We start from the raw sequence: 26,972 nt of genomic DNA, 5'->3' as shown, positions 1-26,972 counted from the left end.
ATGGAATTTCCTGTAAGGACTCCATCTTGTTTGTGTGGAGCTGACAACGTGGTTTGGAGCCTACACTCAGCAGTTCCTCAGCAGTGCTTCTCACTCTTCTCCAAACCTTCAGCTCCAGAGCACCCAGTCTCCTCAACAGAGCCTGTGGGGACATCAGTGACAGGTAACTGCCTTCAGGACATGCAATGGGTGAGTTGGTCAACAAGAGCCCTTAGTCTCAGGTCTCCATAGGACAGGTGGGATTTTGGGGTCTCCTATCCACAGGAAACACAGCTTACTTCTCTTTAGTGGGGGATGGCAAAGTCCCATTCTGATTGTTTTCCACTCTTTAGATGACAAAGGGAAAATGGACCTTGAGACTACTTGTCATGATTCCTTATGGAAAACCTGCCCTCTTATGGTATGACTCAAGTGGAATTGTCCACCAGTTGAGGGGAAAGTTCTGGATCATGTGCTCTCCTCAGGCCCAGGGTTTGAGGTATGGGGAGGTTACTTGGGGCAAGGGTTGGTAGAAATTAACATTCTTATTCATAATTGAGATGAGAGAGGGACAGCAAAGCCACTAATATTCTTGAATCTTCATACCAATCATTCAGGGTAGATTGTATTACCCCCACAGAAGTTCCTTGAGGCATGCTTTATGACCCAGCAAATGACCTATTCTGGAATCTTCTGTGTGTAGTTTTCTGTGTCACTTAAGTAAATTTGTTATTCATGTGTTTGTCTCCTCCATGTAGCTGAATATTTTTTGTCAGTTTTACCTGTTACTCTAAATTGTGTTAATGTTTTCCACAGTGACTGTGAATTCATATATTTCTCCATTTATTTCAGTTTCTGTTTTGTATATTCTGACTTTATACTAAAGCATATATATAAATTCAAGATTGTTTTCTTAATATCTTTATGAGTAAACCTTTTATCTTTATGAAATCTCCCTCTTTCTGCAAATATTTTTAAAGTGTATTTTTTTCTCTTAATAATATAATTATACAAGCCATCAGTTAGTTAATATGTAAATAGTATATGTTTTGCCATTTCATTTTAAAACATTTTTAAAAGATTTATTTATTTGAAAGGCAAAATTGTAGAGATGGGGGGGGCGGGGAGATGGACATTCCATCTACTAGTTCACTCCCCCAGATGGCTGCAACTGCCAGGGCTGGACCAGACCAAAACCAGGAGCAAGGAGCTTCTTCCAGGTCTCCCATGTGAATGGCAGGGGCTCAAGCACTTGAGTCATCTTCTGCTGCTTTTCTCAGGTCATTAGCAGGGAGCTGGATCAGAAATGGAGCCTCTAGGATATGAACTAGCACCCATATGGGATACCAACTCCACAGGCTATGGCTTAACCCGCTACACCACAGCACCAGCCCCACATTTTAAAATATTTTTAATTAAAACATGATAATTGTAAATATTTATGAGATTTCTGCTTTTTGATATTTTAGTACATGTATACAATGGGTAATGATCAGATTTGATTTATTGTTATATTCATCATCTCTTTGTGCTGGAAATATTTAAAGTCCTCTCTACTAGCTGTGTTGAAATATATAATTAGTTGTTGTCAATCATAGTTACCCTACTGTGCCATAGAACATTGGAAGTTACTCCTGCTATCCAACTGCACTCCTGCATCAATTGGTACTTGGTATATGTTGTTCTCAATTTAAGGACACAATCGCCAAATTAATTCCCAACGAAGAAGACCAGGATGCTTGAATTTTTACCACAGAAGATTGCTTAATTGCCCTGAGATGGTTCGTTCTGGCATGTATCTTTCATCCCAGCAGCAGCAAGAAGGAAATCCAGCAACAAGTGATGCCCAGGTGGATTCACAAATAAGATAGTAAGTGACCAGTCAACATGGTTGGAATGTACCAGTCAGTGAAATGCATAAACCTGTAGTTAAATATGTCATTCGTCTCTCCAGCTTGGCAGAGTGAGGGCTGATGGGACCATATTAATGATTGAACACATTTTATTGTATCCCTGGTATCAGCGGGACACATGTGTGTAAAAGACTTTCTGAGCATATATGACTACTTGCTTTTCTCCACTTTCCCACAGCGCTCCCTATGCCATTTCATCCCATCATCGTCGGAGAGGTAGTTTTCGTAAACAATACCAAACTCGTGGTAAGATGGAGAAAGAACAAAATCTTCCAGAGAGAAGAATGGAGGGGACACAGGGTGGGATTTCAAGCAACTGGTTCAAGATCACAGTGAGTGCACTGGCAAAATGGACCTAATATTCAGAAAAGGGAAAGCAGGAGGAGTTGTGTGAAACTTGGGTAGAAATACTAGGGGCATGCCTGGGTCCAGAGAACTTGGTCATCTGTCATTTCATGATTATGAATTAACATCATACACATTTTGAGAGATGATTTAAAGGTAACAGGTGGACTACAGAGATAATGGAAGGAGATAATGCAGAGATAATGTAAAAGCAAAAGAGGATGCCTCATTTTGATTTAAACTGCACGTATCTGTGTGTGGGGTGGAGATTGATTCTCTGGGGTCCTGATGAAAAGAACATGCCAGATCTCCCTTAGGTAAGATCTCTTGAGACTTTACAAAATAAGTTCATGTTAAATATCTGAAGTTGATTATTTGAAGGAAGTTAATAGAGTGGAAAGAAAGGGTATTTCATGTGTGATATCATGAAAGTTAGAAATAATGAATGTTATCGGGTTTTTTTTTGTATGTTGTCTTATCTTAGAATTTATCAAAAAGCCTGCAAACAGACTTTTGGATCTCATTTTAAACTTTAATTCCATTATGTCAGTCTCCTATCCCATTCTTTTGCTCCTAGATTCCATTTGGCATAAAATATAATGAGCAGTGGCTATTGGACTTGATTCAGAGCCAGTGCAGTATCCCATTCAGGCCGGTTGAGGTAAGAGAAGACAGTGAGGTAGATGAGAAGCAACAGGACAGAAGAAGGGCCAGAGGAACAAGGACTCTGGCCTCATGTTCTATTTCTCTCACCCCTTTCTCTGCAGTTTCACTATGATAAAATGCAAGCCCACTTCTTTGTTGAGAATTCCTGTATTGCCTCTGCTTTGAAGGATATCAGTGGCAAGATTTGGGATGAGAATCATGAAGGGGTAATGTGGCAAGGGCATGAGCTGGGCTGGCTAAGGGCAAGAAGGCAGGGCTGGGGTCAGGCCTTGCTTGATCTTGAGGCTCAGAGTTCCTGGTGCACATTCAGCCCCTCGTGTTTTCTCTGCAGATATCAATCTTCGTCACTCCCTCTGAGGTACCCTGCTCTGTGCAGGAGGAGTTGAAATTGGAAAAAGTGGAACAGATTAAGGTAATGAAGATTCAAGACAAGTTATACACACACAACCAGACCCATCTCTTCCTTCTCCTCCTAGTATCCCCGTCACCACTTCACTCTCAGAGCTTCTGAATATCATTTCTATCTCTGCAGCTGTCTACAAACATACAAGGTGATGCCTCCCAGCAACCTGCTGACATCAAGAGCCTCAGCTCTGACCCAGGTATGGCTAACAGCAGTAGTTCCAGGGTAGTGAGCACAGAGTGGTCTGCTTAGGAGGGAGACATAGGGATTATAAACTTAGACAGGGTTTGATGTCACCAGTGTACCAGCTGGGCCCCTCTCAGTCTTTTGACTTTCTCTTCTTATCCTTCCTGGAGACTCGATGGCCCACAATATTGAAATGGCATCAAATCCTAGAATGTGCGAGGCTTCCTCTCTGCAAATCCATGAAGAGAACATGCCCAAGGTGAGGCCTTGATTTGGTGCTGGGATTGAGGGTGAGGTGGGAGAAATTAGCTGGAAGGCAGATTTGTCTTAGAAAACCTGTCTTTTTTTTTAATTAAACTTTTATTTAATGAATATAAATTTCCAAAGTACAGCTTATGGGTTACAATGGCTTCCCCCTCCCAAAACTTCCCTCCCACCCACAACCCTCCCCTTTCCCGCTCCCTCTCCCCTTCCAATCACATCATGATTCATTTTCAATTCTCTTTATATACAGAAGATCAGTTTAGTATATATTAGGTAACGATTTCAACAGTTTGCCCCCATATAGCAACACAACGTGAAAAAAAATACTGTTGGAGTACTAGTTATAGCATTAAATAAGAGTGTACAGCACATTAAAGACAGAGATCCTACATAATATTTTTTTAAAAAAATTAATTAATTTAAACCTGTCTTGACGTCCTCTTTATAACTCTTTCTTCATCATAGGTTTTGACTTTGGACCCGAGTCACAATCCAACCTATCTGCTGGTTGGCTGGCCTCGCACTGCACAAAAGGCTACAAACATCAAAAACGTGAATATCTCCAAAACTGAGGTGAGGTGTGATACTCATATTGCTCTGTGAGCAGAAAGAAGGGCTGATCAGAGTGGTGGCAGGAGACAACAGGGAAATGGATTTGTAGGCAAGGGAGGGACCGTGGGTGCAGGTCCACTGCTTGTCTTTCCCACCCATGTTGTTCCTTCACATAATTACAGGTGAAGTCTTTGGGGAAGACGGACAAGGAGAAAGGGCTGGATCCAGAAGAAATGTGTATGGACAGAAACCCCCAGGGTGCCACCTGCCCGGATAAGTCCAGCAACATAAAGTCAGTTGGACCCTCTGTCACCCCCTGGTTGTTTGAGCAGCCCCTGACAGTGCCACCTGCAGGAGGCAGGCCAGGTCCTCTAGGAAGATCATGAGTTAGTTTCTCTCTCTCTCTCTCTCTCTCTCTCTCTCTCTCTCTCTCCCCCTCCCTCCCTCCCCTTCTTCTGAGCTGCTCCCCTTTCCACCTGGTCGGGTATGTTTCTCCCGTCTGTACATATGGCCGCCTCCAGCGCACCCTCCCGTAGTTGTGTTCCGGGAAGCAGGGCTACCTGTCCTCACCAGGGACAGAGATGCTGGAGACATGGACTCTGGTGGGTCCTCCAGCCCAGGGCCTCGTGCTGACTCAGGCTTCCTGTCCTTGGACTGAGACGGGGCTGGCTTCCCTCCCCTGTCCTGAGAGGGGCCCTCCTTCCCTTGCTCCAGAGAGGTCCTCCCTGCCTGTTCCAGGCTGACACGGGAGCTTTCGTGCCTGACACTGAAGGCTGAGGCTCCGGGTGGCTGGCAGCAGGACGTCTGTTCCTCTGGTGCAGTGCCAGGAACTGGGCTGTCCTTCAGGACGAACTCAGGTTTCTTGAGTCAAAGGGTCAGATGCTGGCCAGCTGCAGTAAGAAAGGGCTTCTCAAGGCACAGGTTGGAGGTCAAGGGCGGTGGAGGGTGAGGTTGAGAAGGACAGGCCTGTCCAGAGCACCACTCCTCCCTTCTTCCTCACCACGTCCTCCAGGGGATCCCTAGGAGCCCATGATGGGTCCGCTTCCTAGGGTAAGGCACCAATGACTGAGGCACAGCTTCATGGGGATCTGGAAGAGAGAACACGGTGATCCTGAGAAGGTTCCAGGACCTTCTACCCTGCGCTGACCTGGGCCCTGACCCCTCACTCCTTGTGAGGAAGGTCTCCTGTGGCTACTCTATTGGCCATGCTCAGCTCAGACTGGCCTCATACGGGTGACAAAGGCTCAACCTGCCTCCAGGGCTCCAACCCAAAAGGTGCCTGTTTTCTTGCCTATCTTGGGCCTTCAGGTCCACCCAGCATTAGCTGAAGAGAAGGGCTACAGCAGGGAAGCCACTCTCTGCTCTCTTCCTCCCTGACCCCCACTACCATGGTCAAGTCTCTTCCTCGTCCCTTTGCTTCCTCTCCCTCCCTTGTCTCTACTCTCCTACGTCTCCCCCACCTCTCCCTGGCCTACCTTCCTTCCCTCCCTTTCTCTTATCATCCCTATGCCTTCCTCTTCCTGCCACCAGAGCCCTGCCTCACTCCCCTCCCTGACCCAGCCGCCTCCTGGGCCATCCCTGGGGGATGAGCTGGTCTTGTCCAGTCCATGCTTGGCAGAATGGTGGACACTCTGAGAAGTGGCAGAGGCCTGGGCTCTCATTTCATTTCCTGCTACCTGTGGAGCTTCCCAAAGTGACTTGGCAGAAAGTAAGAGAGGCGGGACAGGGAGGAAGTCTGGGCTCCCAATGGGGCTTCTTGTGGACTGGAAGAAGGGGGTCAAGGCAGCATATGTGGGAGCTATCCAGGGGATAGGAAAGGGAGGAGAAGGAAAGGGAGAGGCAGAGGGGAGAGAGGGAGAGACAAAATGAATGAATGAATGAGGGGGGAACATCTCTCTTTCAGTCCACTGGGGAGTGGCCCAGGGCCTTGAAGGGGTGGGGTCAGTGGAGTATAGGTGAGACACTGGATTGTGTCTCTGGTATGGGTGTGCTTGCTACTACGAGGCAGGGCAGCTCTACAGTTTTTCTTTTGTCTGTTTTATTTTGGTTTCTGGCAGCTCTATCCTAGAATTGTTCCCCAAGTTATTAAGCCTGGTAAGTGTGTTCCTTGATTATTGACACCCCTAATTGGCACTGACACTGCCTTCAATTGCCCACAAAACCTTTAGCTCCAGCCACAATTAAGTTTCTGGATCTGATCTTTAAACCTGAAGGGAGTGGGGGGGGCAGGAATAAAGACTCATATGCAAACTTGACAAAGGCTGTAGTGTTTCATCACACACGGAATCTGCATGACAACCCTGACTGAAGTCTTGCCCATGTAATTTCCAGCTCCTGTTCACCTCTGCCCTCTGATATCACCCTCTACTGGGTTCCTCATCCTTTTATCTAGCCACGCAGAACCATCTCCCTGCTCTGCTTTGTTGACTTCCTCTTGCTTTCCCCAGGATGGCCCAAAGTCACCTGGAACCCTCTGTGGCACAGAAGCGAACAAGATGTTACCAACTAGCAAGGTGAGAGGGAAGGATCAAGTGGGGTTTTAGGTAGTGAAAGAGGAAGGGGAGACCTCTTGGTCATGAGCACTCTTTTGATTCCAGGGAAGCTTCTTCGGATCTGAGATACTGAAGAACGTGATCCTGCAGTTTCTGCAGCAGTAAGTACTCCTGGTATCATGAGGAAGGGGAGGCCTGGGACAGGCTGGGCCACTCAAGGCCAGGTCTGTTTTATGGCATTTTTTTTCATATTTCATTTGAGGTCTGACCACAGAAGTAGCTTGTGCTCATTGCTCCCCCACAGGTATTACTTGTTCTATGACTATGGAGATCGCTGTAGTCTCCTTGATGCTTACCATGATGAGGCCTGCTTCTCCCTGACCATGCCCTTCAACTCCATGGATCTGATCCCGTGAGCACTGCAGTTCAGACTTCATCTGGGGCCATGTAGCTGCCAGGAAGGCACAGGTCAGCTCCTGCAAATAGCAACACTGCCTAGATCACTGCTTAGTGTTCCTTGTCATCCCCTAGGAGCGGTCTGTGTGAGTACTTGAAGAACAGCAGGAATATCAAGAATGTCACGGACCGCCGTAAGTGTGTGATGGGGGACACTGGGTAAGAGGGTATAGAGGGGACAGTTGCAGGGTCCCAGAGACAGAGTGTGGCAGTTAATGATCTTCTCTTTTCCTTGTACACAGACCTGCGAAGGCAACTGCTGCAACACACAAACCATGCCATTGTGGATGTCCTCCGTGTGTTACCCAGAACTCAGCATGACTTCAGCTCCTTCTTGGTGGACATGTGGTTCGAGACGGTGAGCATCTGCTTCCTCCATCAAGTGGGCCCCAGGAAGCTGGAGCTGGATGGGAGGTGAAGGGGGATCCTGAGTGTCTGAATTCTTCCCTTTCAGGAAACTATGCTCTGCTTTTCTGTCAACGGGGTGTTCAAGGAAGGTGAGTGTAGAGTCACCTCAGAGCCCCCACCACTCCCTTCCTCCGACTGGCCTGCCCCTCAGAACTCACCCAGCCTTCCACAATCTGTTCCCTTCCTTCCTGTTCTGTGTGTGTGTGCGTCTGTGTGTTTGTGTGTGTATTCTCCTGCCTGCATTCTGCTCAAAAACCATCCTAGTCCACACTATGTCCATGCCTTACTTCCCTGTACAGCTCAAGCATCAGGGACACAGGCTGCGGAGCTTGATGACATGTCAGGTGCTTACACTGTGACCTTGGGCCAGTTCTCTCACCCCTCAGTTTCTTCATATGCAAAATGGGGCTGTGCTAGCCATTTCTTGGAATCAAGTGACATTGTCAGGTGGTTTGTCACATGGGTGCCCTATCCCCAGGAGTGCATTTTTCCTGTTGCCCTCCCTGTTCCTGCCATGCTGTCCTGACCCCCAGTGAGCAACTGTCTCAGGCTGAACCCTTTCAGCATAAGACCCTGACTGGGAATGCTATGTGAGCAGACAGAGCAGGTGCAACCCTACAGCGGTATTTTTGTTTGTTGTCTTTGAAGTGGAAGGAGATTCTCAGGGGTGTGTTTGGGCTTTCACCCGGACCTTCATCACTATCCCTACCAGCAATTCCAGGTAAGTGCTGTGTTGTGGGTGCTACATGGGAACGTCCTTTCTTGCCTGGACCTATCAATGTGGGAATGTGGCAGTGAAGTCCTAAGATTATCCCCAATATAGTCAGAAACCAACAGTGTAGGCTAGTGGCTATTGACAGAAATAATTAGGCTCTATAAAAAGATTAACATAAGGTTTATTCAGGGCAGAATATAAATGACCTAGGCCCAGGAGACACAACCTTATTAACTTTCAAGGAAGCTTGGAAAGTGTTCCAAAGTTGTCAAACCTAAGTGAAATTTTATGTATTCCATGACAGTAAATTTTCCTGAATCGTTATAGAGGGAATATACGGTGGGATTTAGGTAGGTGGGGGAAAATTTCTCATAGTTTGGTGATTACTATTTTTAGCATATAATTGGTTGCAAACAGCTTTAGAGGCAGGGTATGTTGTAAGAAAGCTACTCCTTGATTTTAAAAAGGACATTTCTGGGAATAGATACAAAAGGAATGTATAGATAAAGAACAAAGGATTGTGCAATGTTGTTTCAGATAGTTAGCTTGAAAACAGACCCCATGATGTACATTACTTAAATCAAATTAACCTGGTCAACAAGATTAATAACTCTGTACAGACACTCCTCAGGTAAGTGTCAGCAGATGTTTCTCTTTAATAGCTTGTAAAAATATTTTCTTCAAGGGGCAATCTGTTTTCATTTTCTCATAATGCTTACATATCTGTAGTTTGTGCATATCTTTACCAACAACAATGTGTTTGCATTCTTTATCTATAGTCATTTGGAACTTGTGATAGACCTTATTGGAGATTTCTAGTACTGTTATTAAGTCTTGATTCTGTAATTTTCATTTTTCTTCTGCCCAAGCCATTTTCAATGGAATAACATCATGGGGAGAATGCAACTTTAGTCCAACGAGGGTCTAGTCTAATATATCTAAGTTGTTATAGTACTTAATGGAATAGGGTGTTTCTAATTTTCCAAATATCATAATATTACACCAACTACTTGTTTTATTGTGAATACATGAAGTTTTTGTTGTGAACAAAATCAGAAAGGTTGACAGTATCATTTTGAAGTCTTTCCCAGCACAAATGGTCCTTTCCCATGTGTGAAATATTATTGTTGATTTGTGGATAATAAGGATCACGTCTGTGAAAAGGCTAGATTCCAATTAGTCTGGGGGAATTACCAATTGTTTTTTTCCTTTTCACACACACACACACACACACAGAGAGAGAGAGAGAGAGGGAGGGAGGGAGGGAGTCGAAGAATCTTGTTTTGTAATATAGCCCTTTGGTTACCCATAAAAAGTATCCTGGTATTATTTATTATAGTTCCTATACCAGGTAACTGGACAATGGAGTATTATGTGGCATTACTTAGCATGAAAATATGAATCTTTACAATGTCTTGTATTACATTTTCCATCTAAAATTTTCCATAAATTAGGGCTCCATATTTTTTCCTTAAGTTGCTGAAATGTGCTTCAGCACTAGGCCATTGCCTCATTATTGCTGATTGCATTTGTAATAACATGGGTAAAAGTCTGTTGAAACAGCATGCAGGCTCATTCTCAAAACTGAGTTAGTGACACGGTTTCTGTACTTTGTTGAATCTTCCCTATACATTTAATTAGAGCAGTACTATCCTTAAGTAACTTTCCATTCTTATTCACCTCCCTAAAAGAGCATTCCTTCTATTTGCCTTATTACTGACAGGGAGACTTTTTCTGTCTTCATTGACTGAAAGTTCAACTTCTTTAAGTATCTCTAGTTCTGTGCCTATCTACCCCAAAATGGCCCCTCTACTGCCTTTTGAAGGGTAAGTTCTGGTTTATCCATCAGGAGTGTTGTTTTCATGGTGTAATACCAGCATTTGTGTGATTTTAGTAAGTTATCTCCATCCAGAATCTTCGAGATCACAAATCAGGGTCAAATGAGTAGCTTTAACTCCAAGATATGCAATAGTTTGCATGGCCCATAAGGCTTCCCAAACTCTCCCTGATCTGAAATCTTAGTCTATTAATTAATTCTCATAAATTGATCTATGAGAGAGGTTTCAATATTTTTGCAATTAAAGAAGAGTACCCCTCCACATTTGCAAGAGAGGTCATTGTTGCTATGACAATCTACACATGAGGCAGCTTTCTCCCATCATATACCAGTAACTTTTGGAGTTTTTCATCATCAATATAATTGCTAACACAATGTTCTAGTTGATTTTATCCTTCTAAAATTTCTCCTGTTGGTTGTTGAGCAATCAATTTCATAAAATGTTAAATCATGTAACGGATTTATGATAAAGACATCCTGGGAAAGAGCTTCCTCAGAATAAATTTGTAGTCTCTTGATTCCATCTGAAGGCTTTTATTGTATCTGCTTCTAAGTCAACCCAAATGACACAAGTCTCACCCACTGGAAAGTTGTTGAAGTCTGCAAATTCCTATTGATAATTGATAATGTGGAGTAAGATTGATGTATCTGGCAAGCAGAGTATTAGCCAAAGGGAATATTCTAAGCAGGAGTATATGCTAAAGTTTAAATACAATTCTAACCCTTATCATAAGCAAGTAAGGTCATGTAACGAAGAAAATGTTAAATATCCCAAGGGAGTTCTTCCACAGGTAAATTAAGACTTTCAAGGTCAGTGGAGATGTAATGTAACAATACATATGTCAAAATCAAAGTGAATTCTGGAGTCTCTATCTCCTTTGGTCATTTTAATATAATTGAGGATGAATATTGGTGATAACTTCAGAAGTCCACATTACATTGATTTAGGTATCAATAGGTGCATGCTTGAGGTGTGAAATGTGTATCCAACAGTTGACTTCTTTCAGTTTGGCAGCACAATAGTTATTAAGAAGTACTTGGTAGTATCCCTTCTAATGAGGCTATAGAGAGTCCTTTAATTTTTGTGAGACTTATACCATTTAATTATAATTATTTTCTTCCAACTACATATTTGGTTCAAATTAATGGTGAAATATAAAGATAAAAATTCATTTATTACAAAGTTATTTTTCTTCATAAAACATTAAATAAATGTATGGACACAGCACAAGCTAACATTAAAAATTTTTCAGTTTGATCTGTAAACATTTACATTTATTACCTTAAGTGTGATGTCAAGACTTCCACTTCAAAGAACTATGGATTAATTGTGATTATATTTATTCTGGTTCTTAAAGCAATTTATATCAGACAAAATATATTGAAAAATAATTTCACAAATGCACAATTATCTCTGAGAGATGAGAAACAAATGAAGTAACTAATTGCTCTAGTTTACAGCCTGAACAGAATTCCCAAGCCACAGTTCATGAAAGTAAAATTCAGGCAGAGCTCAGTAGTCTTCCTAAGCTTAGAGTATTCCAGATAAATATAAAATTAATACTTGTAGTTCTTCAGAAGCAATAAATTTGTAAATTGAAAATTGGAAAACATTAAGCATATGATACACTAGAGAATATGCATAATAGTATGTGGAAGGCCTGTAAACTTAAAAGTTACAAAATATGACTTGCAGAAATTAAAAATACCTAAACAAATGAAGAAATATCATGTTCAAAGACTAGAATATGTAGTATTGTTAAGATACTAGTTCTATCCATTTTGAGCTACATTGTAAACACAATCTCATGGTTTTTATTTAATAATTCCAGTGTAATTCTAGCATTTAAATGGAATTGCAAAAAAAGCCTGTAGAATGTCTAAACCAAATTTGAAAAGGAAATACAAATGTGGAGGATTTAGACAACCAGATTTCAAGGTCAATTAGCATTTATAATTAAAACAAGATGGTACTGGCATAAAAGTGGAAAAAGAGATCTATAGAAATTATTTTAATGGTACCACTGGTTCATTCCACAAAGTGCAGAGGACTGGGGATGGTTTGCAAAATATAAATGTTGGATTATAGGACAGATTTTACATATATATTAAACAATTTCTCTGGTAAAGTGAATCCGACAATCACCATGGAGCTTGGAAGGGATTCCTCATATTGAAATTATTTTTCCCCTGTAGAAGTGAATTGGACACTATGAGAAACAATGACTTGATCAGCCCTTGTCCTGACTGTTGAGGGACAACATACTATTTTATTCCTTTTAGTATTTTTTTTGTTCTATTTAATAGCATTGGTTGAACTCTTTAATTAACACACAATTATTATTAGATGTTTAAATTTAACTTGAAAGTGATCCCTGTTAAATATAAGAGTGGGAATAAGAGAAGGAGGAGATGTACTATTTGGTACATGTTCACTCAGACTTACCCCTAATGGTAGAGCTAGAAATGTGCCAGGAGATTCCAATTTAATCCCATCAAGGTGTCATGTACCAATGCCATCTCACTAGTCAAAGTGATCAGTTTCAGCTCATAATTGATCATAATGATAGGGTTAAGTGTCAAAGGGATCACATAAACAAGACTAGTGTCTGCAAATACTAACTGAAAGAGTTAAAAAGGAGAGAACGATCCAACATGGGAAGCGGGATACACAGCAGACTCATAGAATGGCAGATGTCCTAAACAGCACTCTGGCCACAGAACCAGCCCTTAAGGCATTTGGATCTGGCTAAAAAGCCCATGAGAGTTTCTCAGGCATGAAAAGCCAAGATGCTGTGGCAAAAAAAAAAAAAATGACCTAAATGAAAGGTCTCTGTGAGTGAGATCCCAGCGGAAAGAACAGGCCATCAAAGAAGGAGGTACCTTTCTCTGAAGGGAGGAGAGAACTTCCACTTTGATTATGATCTTGTCTAAATAAGATCAGAGTTGGTGAACTCAAGAGGCTTCCATAGCCTCAGCAGCTCATGACAAGAGCCTAGGGGGATTACTGACGTCATAAATAAGAGTGTCAATTGTTAAATCAACAATGGGAGTCACTGTGCATCTACTCCCCATGTAGGATCTCTGTCCTTAATGTGTTGTACTATGCAAATTAACGGTAAAACTACTACTCAAACAGTACTTTATACTTTGTGTATCTGTGTGGGTGCAAACTTTGGACATCTTTACTTAGCATATACTCTATACTTAGTATCTTCTGTATATAAAGATAATTGAAAATGATTCTTGATGAAGAATGAGATGGGAGAGGGAGTGGGAGATGGGATGGTTGTGGGTGGGAGGGAGGTTATTGGAGGAAATGCCACTATAATCCAAAAGTTGTACTTTGGAAATTTATATTTATTAAATAAAAGTTGAAAAAAAGAAATTATTTTTTCCAACAAAATTTTGCTGTTAAAGCTATAGTCTTATGATAATGGAATGCAACCCTGCGCAGGTATTTGTGTAAAGTCCAATTGCAAAATCTGAAAACATACCATAGGTGAAGGGAAATTAACTTGAGATCCATGTAAGGGATTGCCAGGGTTATGTTTGTAGCATATTAAACATTTAAAATACATTTTTTGAGCTGTGGGAAGAAGCTGTTTCCAAAGTATTTAATTGCCCAGGATATCATCATATTGGGGGCCCATTGTGTCATATCATGAGTAAATTGTACTAGAAACATTTTCACTCCAAGAGGAAGTATAGGTTTTCCGTTTAGTCTCAGCTACAAATTTTTATTAGAATCTGTTGCCAGAACTGCTGTTCATAGGTGTGTGTGTGTGTGTGTGCAGGTGCACGCCAGTCTGTTGGTATTATAAAAGAAAGAAGGAGTTTTGTTAGTATGAAAAGAACATTCTCTTGAAAGACAGGCCCCAAAGCAGCATTCTTGGCCACATAATCTGCAAAATTATTTCCTCAATGTTGACTTTGAATTTTCAGGAATTTTTATAATAGTGGACTGTTTTGGCATTTGTACTGCTTCTAACAATTCTGATACCTGTTGCACATTACATGTAGGTTGTCTTGAGGAAATAAGGAAACCTCAATGTTTTCATAACATGACGTAGTCACGGGCTACCCCAAAGGCATATGTGCTATCAGTATATGTATGGCAGTTTTGTCTTCAGCTAATTGGTGTGCTTTGATTAACACCATTAGTTCAGCATATTTAGTTCTATCGATTTGGGCATTTTCTATAATATGTATTAGAGGTAGTGAAGTATTCAGACAAGTCTCCCTTTCACTCCCTAAATATGATCCATCAATAAATCATATCAGATTAGCACTTTCTAATTTAAATATTTATTTATTTATTTGAGAGGTAGAGTTACAGAGAGAGAGGAGAGAGGAGAGAGGAGAGAGGAGAGAGAGAGAGAGAGAGAGAGAGAGAGAGAGAGAGAGAGAGATCTTCCATCTGCTGGTTAACTCTCCAAATGGCTGCAATAGCCAGAACTGGGCAGATCTGAAGCCAGGAGTCAGGAGCTTCTTCCTTGTCTCCCATGTGGGCGCAGGGGCCCAAGGACTTGCACAATCCTCCACTTCTTTCTCAGGCTCATTAGCAGGGAGCTGGATCAGAAGTGGAGAGGCTGGGACTCAAACAGTCACCCATATGGGATGTCAGCACTGCAGGTGGTGGCTTTACCCTCTATGCCACAACATTGGTCCCATCAAAACTGTAATTTATCTTTCTACATTTTATGCCCCTTTAAGGGAAATTGTAGCAAATATAAAGTGTCCTTTTGACAGGCTAAAAATGGGTCTGAACAGAGTAGTAGATCATCCACATATAAAGCTGGATTTGTAAGGAAATTTTCTATCACCTAAGTATACCTTTAATATTTGAGAAAAGTAAGTAGAGCTTTAGTGTATCCTTGTGCCATGGCTGCCCAAACGTACTGGTGGTCTTCCCAAGTGAAATAAAAGAAATAGTGACTATCTTGAGCAACAGGTATATTGAAGAATGTGCTGCAAGACTCAGTGATGGGGAACAGCATTCAGAGGGACATTGGAGTACTATATGTGGTTTTGGGACCACAGAATCTAAGGATTCTGATTTCATTGATGACTCAGATTTTGTACAAATCTCCAGCTCTCCCCATGAGGTTTATTTTTCTTTATTATGAGACAGAGAGAGAGAGAGAGAGAGAGAGAGAGAGAGAGAGAGAGAGAGACTCCTATCTACTTGTTCCCTTCACAAATGCCTGTAATGGCTGAAACGGGAGCTGAAATTCAGGAAATGCAATCCAGGTATTCCATGGAGATGTCAGGAACCTAATTACCTGAGCCATCATTGCTGCCTCCCAGGGTCTGCATTGGTGGGAAACTGGCATTAGAAGCCAGAGCTGGAAATAAAAATTTGGCACCCTGATGTGTGATGCAGGTATCTTAACTGCTGGGCTAAATATCTTTTCCTTAACAAGAATAAATGTGCTACATGGACTGGTGTGTGGTATAATGTAACTTATTTATGTATTCTTGAATTATAAGTTTTATTCTTAATATAGCCTCAAGACTAAGAGGATATTATCTGATGTTAAGAAAAACTTTGATTTACCTATGGTCATCTCTATGAGTGTGGCAGATTTAATTTTGTCTATTTCTGTAATAGAAAGGGCCATACGGTGTGTACTATGAGGGATCCTAGTATCACTTAAACTTAAGAACATTTCTCTTTTTATAAAATGAAATATGGGTTTCATGAATTTCTAAAACATCTCTATTTATTGGGTGAAGAGAGGACCTATCTAAGTTTATTGAAATCTCTTTTTATATTCCCAGGTTTTTAAAAATAGTGTATCTAGTTTTAGATGTTTGGGTTGAAAGGTTTTATGATTTTCTCTCACCAGGGAACTTAGCTACTTTCATTACAAGCACAGGATTTTGGAGACTTCCTTCCTTCCTTCCTTCCTTCCTTCCTTCCTTCCTTCCTCTCCCTGTCTCTCTCTCTCTCTCTCTCTCTCTCTCTCTCTCCAGGATAATTTATGAGCTAGAATTTCTCAGTGGGAAGATATACCCAGGGCACATTCTTTTTATTAGGGTAGTTCATTCAACAACAAGCTTTTCTGTGAAGCCAAAATTGAGAAGGGTGTCATTTCAGTGATTTTCAGGGGAAGTTTCAGGTGTCATTTTAAGGTCATTTCAAAGCAAATTATAAGAATCAGGAATAGTTTCATTTGGATTTTTCTTGCACTGTTGTCTCTTAGACCAGTCTATGACTCAAGAACATGCGTTGAACAGCACTGTACATAATGGATTACCAAACTCCCTGCAAGCATTCCAGGCACCATCATCTATTTTATCAAAATCAGCTAGTGATTTCTTCCAATATGTTGACTAAGCAATTCTTCAGATTTACTCCCTAATGCCAACAATTGAATTAACTGATATAGGTCAGAGTACCCAGGGTCATAAGTCTTGAGAGTAATCTTAAATCCTTTGGCAAATCCTAGCAGGTCTTGTATTGGACTAGGGAACCTGAGACTAAGGCTTTTAATTCTGTTTTTGTCCAAGAAGCATAGATAGTACTTGGTTCCCCGTGTCCATTGGGTTTGGTTCTAAAAGAAGTAATTACAACATTTGTCCCTTCATCTAGGTTTTCTTTATTTTAATCAATTGGCGGTGAGGGTTCAGATGGAGGAGAAAGAAGAAAGTAGGGATCCAGAGCATGAGGTAATTCCAAGAAAAGGATAGAGATGAGCTATAGGTTGATAAAGTGGGCATGAAAATTCAAAGGTGGTTGATTTTTGTGTTACAACTTCAGTTACCCTTTTGAGTTCTGAGACACTTTCCCAAATTTTCTTATCCACTTCTTACAATGAGGTTAATTTATGATTTCCTCATTTGATACCTCAAGATAACAGTCAAAACAACTTTCACATTCTTTATCTTTTGTTAATATATTAGTCTTTCTAGCTCTGACCTAAGAAAGCCTAACTTTGAAATATCAAATGTTCCCCCATTTTTTAGAATGATCTTTTGTAAGACTGTCCCATTTACTCAAATACTTGCAGGTAAATGCACCATAGTTACTAAACATAAAGCCAGTTCATGTGCCAGAAGGAGGTTGACCTTCTTGTTCCTTGGTTTTTGAAATCTGATTGCCCATTTTTGGAGGGGAGTTACTGGACTCTCCTGAACTACTAATCATTTGTAGTGGATGAGAATGTGCTATTTGGGGTAGTTTTCTTTACCTATCTCATGTGTCTCAGTTTTCTTCCCACAGAAGGCTCAAAATGCCTGGTGATCAGCCTTTATATTTGTTTCTTGGATGAGCCTATTTTAATTATCTGGTTGGAGTTCCCTGGAGAGCCGCTGAAGATCATAGGAGGATAACCTGGAAACTCCGACTAGATCTTTTGTCATCCAGGGGCACTTTTTGTCTGGGAGGAACTGATGAACTCAGCATTTCAGTTTTTGCTGGCAAAGCTAGTAAAGTCCAATATTTCTTCTAGCTTAATTACAGTCAACTGAAAGGAACAAGAAGATACTTATTTGATGCATGATTTAAGATTATGAGAAAAAAAAAGTTTCCTTACAATTTCTGAACAAAAAAGACAAAAATAGCCAAGAATCTGGCCGGCGCCGCAGCTCACTAGGCTAATCCTCCGCCTTGCGGCGCCGGCACACCGAGTTCTAGTCCCGGTCGGGGCACCGATCCTGTCCCGGTTGCCCCTCTTCCAGGCCAGCTCTCTGCTGTGGCCAGGGAGTGCAGTGGAGGATGGCCCAAGTCCTTGGGCCCTGCACCCCATGGGAGACCAGGAGAAGCACCTGGCTCCTGCCATCGGATCAGCGCAGTGCGCCGGCCGCAGCGCGCCTACCGCGGCGGCCACTGGAGGGTGAACCAACGGCAAAAGGAAGACCTTTCTCTCTGTCTCTCTCTTCTCTCACTGTCCACTCTGCCTGTCAAAAAAAAAAATAGCCAAGAATCTAAGAGGAAATCAACCAAAGAAGAGAGGTCTGGAGGCCCAGAAGGACTTACCTATTCCACCCAAGGGAGAAGTTCAGGGTCAGTGTGGCATAAGGAACCTGAGCTGGCATAAAGTGCCAATTCAAGTGATTCAAGTGTGACTCCTCTGGTAGTCCCAGGTCTTCTCTAGGGCACAAACAATGGTCGATGGAAATAACAATAGACTATGTAAAAAGGCTAACTTAAAGTTATTCATGCAGATTATGAGTGACCTAGGTCCAGGAGACACAAACAGAACAGCCTGTATGATGTTGTGGAAAGTGTTCCAAAGTGACCAGATTTTAGTTAGAATGCATGCATTTTATAACAGTAAATTTTCCTTTATCATTAAACAGTAAGCATAAGTTGAGTGGTCTGCAAAGGTGGACTTAGGTAAGTGGAAGAAAATTTCTCATAGGTCAGAGTCTGTTGCTTTTGTAGCATGCTTTGTAACAAACATCTTTAGGGCAGTATGTGTTGAAAGAAAGGCTACTGATTAATTTTAAGAAGGACATTTTGGGGAATAGATATGAAAAGGAATGTACAGATAAAGAAAGGATCGTAGTGTTCCAGATGGCTAAGATGAAAACAGACCCTATGATGCACTTTACTCAACTCACATTGACCTAGTGGTAACTCCTCACATAGGTCTCTGTAGATGTTTCTCTTTAATGCTTCGCCAGTTTTTTTTTTTTTTTCAAATGGGCAGTTTGCTCTCATGGTTAAGAGCATGAGCTCTGGAACTAGTATGGATTCTTTCCTGATGTAGAATTCACTTGATGATTGACTTTGGTCAAACATGCCTCCATACCTCAGTATCTTCCTCTGAAAATGGTGACTACACTGTCCACTTTTTTTTGACTGTTGTAAAGGGTGAATGTGAATGTAAATGAACCCCTGTGTTGTAGGTGAGTCTAAAAATCTAGTGAAACATGTAGACAATCTTTCCAAAGGTGGGCTCTGTTGGAGGGTTAGAGAGTACCCACGAAGGAATCTGGGAGGCAATCACAGTATTGATATGGAAAGAGTCTAGTTACTGAGCAGTGGGGGCAGCATTGCTGGGGGTGTGGGAATGTCTATTTGTTCAGTTATCTGAGAGCTCATTTGTCTTCCAGCCTGTGCATCATGAATGACAAGCTGTTTATGCAGAACACCAGAACCCAAGAGCCTCAGAGTGCCTTCTCCATCTCAGTGCCCACACCCTGCTCCAGCTCCATGCCTACTCTCTCTCAGGCACAGCAAGAAATGGTGCAGGCTTTGTCCATTCAGTATGGAGTGAACCTCGAGTGGTCTCAGAAGTGAGTGTTGGGTGTGAACTGCCATAGATATGAGCTGAGAGGAATGGAGGAATGAATAATGGAACTTTGCAGCTAATTGGTTTTGCTTCTTTACCTCATTCATTACCACACTGAATATTTCTCTTAGTACATATTGAACTACCTTGTTGTTTTGAACAAGTGTGTGCTACCTCCATGAATTCCATGGCCCAGTTCCTTTACTGGGAAACATTTGTTTTTTGGGATTTTTCTCTACAACACAATGTGCCACAGGGTTCATTCTGCTGCATGTGTTGCAGTAAACAAGGAGGCGTGTCAGCATCACATAGATTAAGAAATGGTACTGTGTTGTCAGAGTATCTCCACTGGATTCTAATGGATGTCATGTGTCTTTTCTGCACTCCAGATGTCTTCATGACAACAACTGGGATTATGCCAGAGCTGCTCAGTTTCTCACTCTGCCCAAGGTGAGGTCTGGCAATTCCAGTCAAGAGAGCAAAGTCAGGGTGGCCTGAGGATGGAGCCAAGGCCTTGGCTCTGTTAATTTTCCATCTCTCCTCTTTACTTCTTCCAGGGCAAGAGCAAGATGCCAGGGGAGTCTCTCAAACAGGCTGATCCAAGATCATGAGAGTAAAGCCCTGAGAAGTACCCAGTGTAATCATCATGATCAGCAGCAGCAATAGCAGCATCTTCATCATCTTTGTTTTTTTCCTAGTATAAATATTTCCCCATGATTGAACTTAGAGGCCTCGAGGGGGCCAGGAAGTCAAAGACTATCTTGTAGGGCTGAGCCACATCCATTCGAAGGGCCAGTTGTTTTGTGTATGTGGGTACTTTCAAAAAGTTTGTGAAAAAGTTCATGTTATGAAAAAATCATGCATGGATTTCAAGCTTTTTTTCACACCCAAACAAACATCTCTTTAAAAAAGATTTAGTTACTTATTTGAAAGGCAGAGTGACAGAGTGAGCAAACAAGCGAGCAAGTAAGCGAGAGGTCTTCCATCTGCTGGTTCATTCTTCAAATACCCCCAACCACTTGGATTGGGCCAGGCCAAAGTCAGAGCCCAGAACTCCCTCTGGGTTTCCCACATGGGTGGTAGGGGTCCAAGTACCTGGACCATCTTCCACTGTCTTCTGAAGGCACATTAGCAGGGAGCTGGATGGGAAGTGGAGCAGCTGGAACTCAAACCAGCACTCTGATATGGGAGACCAACATCACAAACCACGGCTAAACAATGCCTATTCTGCTGCTAAACTTATATTTTAATTCCATATTTCTACATATTTTTAAACTGCTTTCATATTTGCCCCTCCTCCCTAGGATATTTGTTTCTGTTCATAATAAAGTGTGTTTTGCCTGTTATGTTAAGTCCCTGCAAAAAATCCATTGGAGACAGGCTTTATCTCTGTTCTACAGAGGAAAAAAGACTGCTGGGAAACAGTGGAGTACAGACTCAAATCCAGTACAGGAAATAGTATTCTTTTCTTATCCACACAAATATATTAAATTGTGAAAACAACCCACTTGGGGAAAAATAAGCAGTACTAAAGAACATATGGAAACCTGTGAAGAAAATATTGCCCATAAATGTGACTGACATATAATTAATATGATTAATATATAAAATGACATATAATTACATCTGAAATATATAAAATCAGTAGAGAAGAGGGAAATTGATGTCAACTTGAGTTGTTATTAAAAGCAATAGTAATGCCTGGGAAGTGTATGAAAAGTTATTTAGCCATAAAAACTACTAACTTAACTACAAATGTGATAAAATGTTAATTTAGAAAAGAAAGCTATAGCTTGCTATTTTTAGAAAAAATGCATTTAATTTATATCTTCCTGAACAGGTGTGTGCAAGTATGTGTCTCTATTTTGATGTATTAGTTTCTTAAATCTGTCATAATAAAGTAACTCAAACTGGATGGCTTAAGGCTGCATAAGTTTATTTTCTCAAAGTTCTAGAAGTCAGAAATAAAAAATCAAGGCATATACAATGGAACCATGTTCCTTGCAAAGTCTCTGAGGGAGAATCCTCCTGGGCTTTTCCAGCTTCTGGTGTTCTTTGCCTTGTGGCTGCATAACTCATATTTCTGCCTCCCTTTTCACATCATCTTACGTTTGCCTCTGCGTTTTTCCTTTTCTCCTTCAAGGTCATCCTTTATCAGATGTAGCGCTCACTCTAGCACACAATGTCATCTCAAGATCCTTACATTACTACCTGCAAATACCTTATCCCAAATCAGATCATATTCTCAGGTTCCAGGAGGACATATATTTTGGAGACTGTTTTTCAGCTCCCTACTTTGTGCCCCTGAAAATGTTCATCCATTGCATGTGAAAAATACACTCTCTCCATCCCACCAACTTCTGAAGTTAATGAATTCCAATATCAACTCTAAGTCAAATATACCATCTTAATATTTTCAACTAAAAAAAGTTTCAAATTGCATCATCTACATTATCTACATCAGTTACTGGTGAGACTATTGAGTATGATCCATGTGGGACCAAAACTCCTCTCCAGCTGAGGACTTTTAAAGCCACAACACGTCTACTTCCAAAATTATTGATGGGACAGGCATAGGATACACATTCCAATTATGAAAGGGAGAACATGAAAATATTAAAGGGGTCCCATGCAAGTTTAAAATGTAATCCATTAGATTTCAAGACCTGGTAATTATCTTCTGTGGTTCAATGCCTTGTTCTCTAGGCCAATAGAAATGTCACTGCTCTCTCTGGTCTCTGTATCTCTGGTTCTGGTCTTGTAGTCATTCTTCCTTTCTCTTGAAGGATGACATATGTTAGCAGCCATGTAGCTCTGTCATTCTTTTTACTGCAAGTAAAATTCCAGACATCTCACAGCCTTCCTTACTTTTGTCTTTCTTTTGTTGCCCTGAGGTCAGCTGGCAGTGTTTTTGGTGGTGCCATCAGACAAGAGGGCTTTGCACATATCCCTCCGAGATAAACCCATCTCTGTTCTTGGATTCTGCTGAGAGTATACCATTTTCATTCCCTCCACATCCTCACCTGAATTTGGTGCTGTACATGTTCTAGATTTTGGCCATTCTAATAGGTGTATGGTAGTACCACATTGTTGTTTTAATTTGCATTTTCTTGATGACATATAAAGTGGAGTATCTTTTCATGTGCTTACTTGCCATTGTGTATCATCTTTGGTGAGGTGTATATTTAGATTTTTGGTTCATTTTCAGTGAGGCTGTTTCTTTCCTTATTGTTGAGTTCCTTATATATTTTGGATAATAGTCCTCTACCAAATATGTCTTTTTCAAATATTTTCTCCTAGTATTTGGGTTTCCATTTCATGTTGTTGACTGACTTTCATATAACTGAAATTTTTAATTTTAATGAAGTCTAGCTTATCAACTCTTTTTTTTTATATATCATGTCTTTGGTGTCACATCTAACAAAGTCAACATCACAGCCGAGGTCATCTAGATTGTACCCTAAGTTGTGTTCAAGTTTTGTAGTTTTTAAGTTAACATTTAGGGCTGTGTTCAATTTTGAGTTCGGTTTTAGGAAGAATGTAAATCTTTAAAAATTCCTTCCTTCCTTCCTTCCTTCCTTCCTTCCTTCCTTCCTTCCTTCCTTCTTTCCTGTAGATATCTGTTAGGTTCATTTGTTCTATAATGTCGATTACTCTGCTGTTTCCTTGCAGATTTTCTGTCTGGTTAATCTGTCTGTTGCTAAAAATGGGGTATTGAAATTCCCCCCATTACTATTGTATTTCAGTCTATGTCTCCCTTTAGATCCCTTAACATTTCTTTTAAAATGACAGATGCTCTATAATTAGGTGCATATACATTTATTATAGTTACATCTTCCTGTTGAATTGATCCATTAATCATACATAGTGCTCTTCTTTGTCTCTTTTAACAGTTTTTGTGTTAAATTCTATTTTGTCTGATATTAGGATGGCCACATTAGCTCTTTTTTGGTTTCTGTTAGCATGGGATATCTATTTTCATCCTTCTACTTTCAGTCTACATGCATCTTTGTTGGTGAGATGTGTTTCTTGTAGGCAGCAAATAGATGAGTTTTGTTTTTTAATCTATTCAGCCAGTCTTTTTTTTTTTACTGGAGAGTTAAGGTCATTTACATTCAATGTGACTTGATAAGTAACGACTTTGCCCTGCCATTTTTCCATAAATATTCCTATTTTTTTACTTTGTACTTTTACTGGGAGCCTTCCTTTCTTTACCTTCTTCCCTAGTGATGACCATGTTTCTGTGTTTCTGTGTGCAGCATGTCCTTAAGCATTTCCACAGGGCTGAACGGGTGGTGACAAATTCTTTCAGTTCCTGTTTGTCATGGAAGGTCTTTATTTCCCCTTCATTCATATATGAGAGTCTTTCAGGGCACAATATTCTGAGTTGACATTTTTTTTCTCTTAAGACTTGGACCATATCTCGCCATTCTCTCCTAGCCTGTAGGGTTTCTGATGAGATGTCCACTGTAAGTCTATTTGGAGATCCTCTGAAAGTAATCTGGTGTTTCTCTTGTGCACATTTTAAAATTTTTCTTTATGTTTTACTGTGGAGAGTTTGATTACAATGTGTCATGGTGAAGATTTTTTCTGGTCATGTCTATTAAGAGTTATAAGTGCTTTCTGTACTTGGATGTCCCTTTATTTCTCCAAATTAGGGACGTTTTCTGTTATTGTTTCACTAAAAAGGCCTTATAATCCTTTCTCTCTTTCCATGCCTTCCGGAACTCCTAGAACCCATATATTGGGTCGTTTAGTAGTATTATGTAGATTCCCAACAGTGTTTTTTAGTTTTCTAATTTCTTCTGACTGTATAATTTCCTGTGCTTTTTCTTCCAAGTCAGATATTCTTTCTTCTGCTTCACTGATTCTGTTCTTAAGGCCCTCCACTGTATTTTTTATTTGTTCTATTGGATTCTTAATTTCCAAGATTTCAATTTGATTTCTCTTTAAGATCTCAATTTCGTGGGAGTTTTGTTTCGTGTCATGTATGGATTTCATTAGTTTCTGAATTTGCTTCTTATACTTCTAAGTAATCCTATGATCAATTTTTTTTAATTCAATTTCTGGTATTTCTTCAATCTCATTATCTTCACAATCTAGTATTAAAGTGTTGTGTTCCTTTGGGAGTGTCATCTTGTCTTCCTTGTTCTTGTTTCTTGGATTGATGTGTTTGTTATTTGGTATTTGTGGGGATACTCGTTAGTTTTTCTTTGATTTTCCCATATGGTGGATTTTATGTTTGGAATATGTCAGATCGGATTAGTGGAGTGTCTTCTTTCAGGAATACCTAGAGGCGTGTGGTGGGAGTTGCCAGGGAGCTCTGTTCAGTGCTCCAGTTTGAAGGGCATGTCTGAGGTGATACACCCAGGTTTGGCGTGGTAAATCTTTTTTTTTTTTTTTTAATCAGAGGGGAAGTTTCTTCTTGTCTGTTGGCATAGACTCAGCTGAGCTCCTCTCCTCAAAGGAGACCAGTGTCCCAGTGAGTATATTATTTGTCCACTCTGCCACAAGGATCACACAAAGGGTCTATGCAGTCCTCAGTATAAGCTCAGATTCCCCAGCAATGTTTCTTGATATGTAACTAGGGAGCCCAGATCATGTGGAGCCTCCCACAGTGAGTGGCCAATGTCCCAGCCACACCCTGAGTCTTCCCACACAGCCTAAGTGTTTTCACAGTCCCAGCACCTACCCTGTGGTGGAATGAGAAGGCCATGCCAAGAAGGCTGTTGGCAAGCGAGCATCAGTTACTCAGGAATGGCTTTGAAACCCACCTGGCAATGGAGCCTGCCTGGCAACAGGCTGTGATTGGATGGCTTTGGAAACCACATGGCAAACGGGGCCTGCCTGGCAGCAGGCTGTGATTGGTTAGGGCATAAACTGCCCCTTGACCAGATTGGCTGTCTTGGCTATATAAGCTGTTGTACCAACTGAAATAAACAAGTCTGCGGGCTGCTCGCCTCAAGCCTGCTTTCACCGACTCCCGGGGTCTGTGTGGTGACTCTGTGCCTCTTGCCCCCACCACGCTCCTCCTCTCAGAAGAAATCCACCTCAACATATGGTGCGCCAACGTGACTGAGAGAGAGACAGCGTGTTGGACTCAGCGAGGTACCTCCTGGATTTCGGCAAGTAGGCCCCTCGGTGTTTTGTGTGCTGTTCGGTTCTGGGAGGGTGAGCACAGAACCCCCTCCTAAGCCCCTTGCCTTGTCCTTGTCCTCGGTCTAAGTGACCCCAGGTTAGCACACACCGCCCAGAAGCGTAACGCCGCTTCTTGGCTCCTCCTTTTACTTTCGGTTCACCTGGCGAATTCACATAAGGGACTGATCATCCCATAATTCGGAACCAAGTCATCTTCCCTCATTTGAGAGAGGTGACGCTCCGGAGACACTGTGTGGGCATATAGCCTTGACCTAACGAATCAAGTCAGTCCCCCACTAAGCACAGGCCATACTTAAGATCTGATACACCACTGTCTGTTCGTCTAACGTAAGGAACCTCCTGCATAATGCTTTCAGCCTCTGAGGTGCTAGGAATTTGCTTTGTTATGGCAGCAGTGCTGTGGGTGTCTTTCCTTTGTCTAGAGTTGGTGTGGCGCACCGCTCTTAAGTGTTCAGACATGGGAAAGATACCCCCCTCTCAGAAACCCACGCAGATTACCAAACATAGTGAATCTGTGAGTCTGTCTCACAGACAACAGTTGATGACTTAGGGAGAGAGAGCTCCCACAGTGAAAATGACAATGTAGCAAACAAGGTAGCAAACAATGTAGTAATGCCTAGTCAGCCACCCCCCACATGGGGTGAACTTAGAGGACCTCGAGACAATAACTCATGCGAGGTAATCCCATCTGTACCCAGTGATGATCCCAACATTTGTGGCAGTCCTCGGGCACCCCAGGCTCTCAGGACAGCTGCTAGACCCCATCCCACCGGCATGTTTGCTGTAAATGTAGGAGTGGACACAAAATTCAGGCCCTGGATTCCAATGCCTGTAAAAAGCCTTCTGCTAACCAAGGGTTGAGGATATGCTTGTGTCTTTCCAGAGAATGCAGGACAGCCCGTTTGGGTACCAGGCAGAAACATCAAGCCTGCAACTGACAGCCAACTAGAACCAGCTGAAGAAGACTGAGAGTTCGCCTTGTTAGCGGATGCACCTGCCCTATCATCCTACCCCGAGAAACTGCCCATAGCCCATCCATTACTGTTTTATACCCCACTTGCTCTGGTCAGCCACTCGAATGGCCTGTGTGCGGTCATGCCATTCCTGATTACCATTGTTCCTCATTCCTACCCCATCTGAACAAGCACTTCTGTGGTCTCTCGATTTGAGCGCTGGTTAGTCAATGACGGGTAAGATCCCCTGGGGGACAACCTAAGACAGGCACAGCTGCGTACGGAGACCACATGGAAATGGGGTCAACAATGGTATGGCCAAGAATCATGCCTCCCATTACTCAAAAATAAACGAAAAGGGGGAAATGTGGTGGAATGAGAAGGCTGTGCCAAGATGGC

General features: G+C 41.7%; 1 protein-coding gene across 1 annotated transcript; it reads left to right on the top strand.

Annotated features, from left to right (window-relative positions):
• Positions 1 to 26,569, top strand: NXF3 (nuclear RNA export factor 3). The gene is made up of 20 exons (XM_062183027.1): positions 1 to 163; positions 1,675 to 1,849; positions 2,071 to 2,224; positions 2,815 to 2,898; positions 3,005 to 3,109; positions 3,235 to 3,315; positions 3,436 to 3,505; positions 3,663 to 3,751; positions 4,491 to 4,600; positions 6,366 to 6,402; positions 6,756 to 6,821; positions 6,906 to 6,961; positions 7,105 to 7,212; positions 7,332 to 7,390; positions 7,499 to 7,614; positions 7,711 to 7,753; positions 8,313 to 8,385; positions 19,283 to 19,465; positions 19,851 to 19,911; positions 26,504 to 26,569. Exons 1-20 carry the CDS (start codon positions 1 to 3, stop codon positions 26,567 to 26,569), a joined length of 1,899 nt encoding a protein of 632 aa, XP_062039011.1.
• Positions 26,570 to 26,972: the final 403 nt, after the last annotated feature.

Source organism: Lepus europaeus, chromosome X (assembly GCF_033115175.1).
Source record: "Lepus europaeus isolate LE1 chromosome X, mLepTim1.pri, whole genome shotgun sequence".
Lineage (NCBI taxonomy): Eukaryota > Metazoa > Chordata > Mammalia > Lagomorpha > Leporidae > Lepus > Lepus europaeus.
The sequence above is the reverse complement of the archived record's forward strand: the minus strand, read 5'-3'. Positions and strand labels throughout refer to the sequence as shown.

What these genes read in the sequence shown, in the direction of transcription:
- NXF3 (XM_062183027.1), top strand. Translation starts at nt 1, where the DNA reads ATGGAATTTCCTGTAAGGACTCCATCTTGTTTGTGTGGAGCTGACAAC. An exon ending in GAGCCTCAGCTCTGACCCAG is followed by an intron (nt 3,506 to 3,662) that starts GTATGGCTAACA and finishes TCCTTCCTGGAG; the next exon opens with ACTCGATGGCCCACAATATT. An exon ending in AGATGTTACCAACTAGCAAG is followed by an intron (nt 6,822 to 6,905) that starts GTGAGAGGGAAG and finishes TTTTGATTCCAG; the next exon opens with GGAAGCTTCTTCGGATCTGA.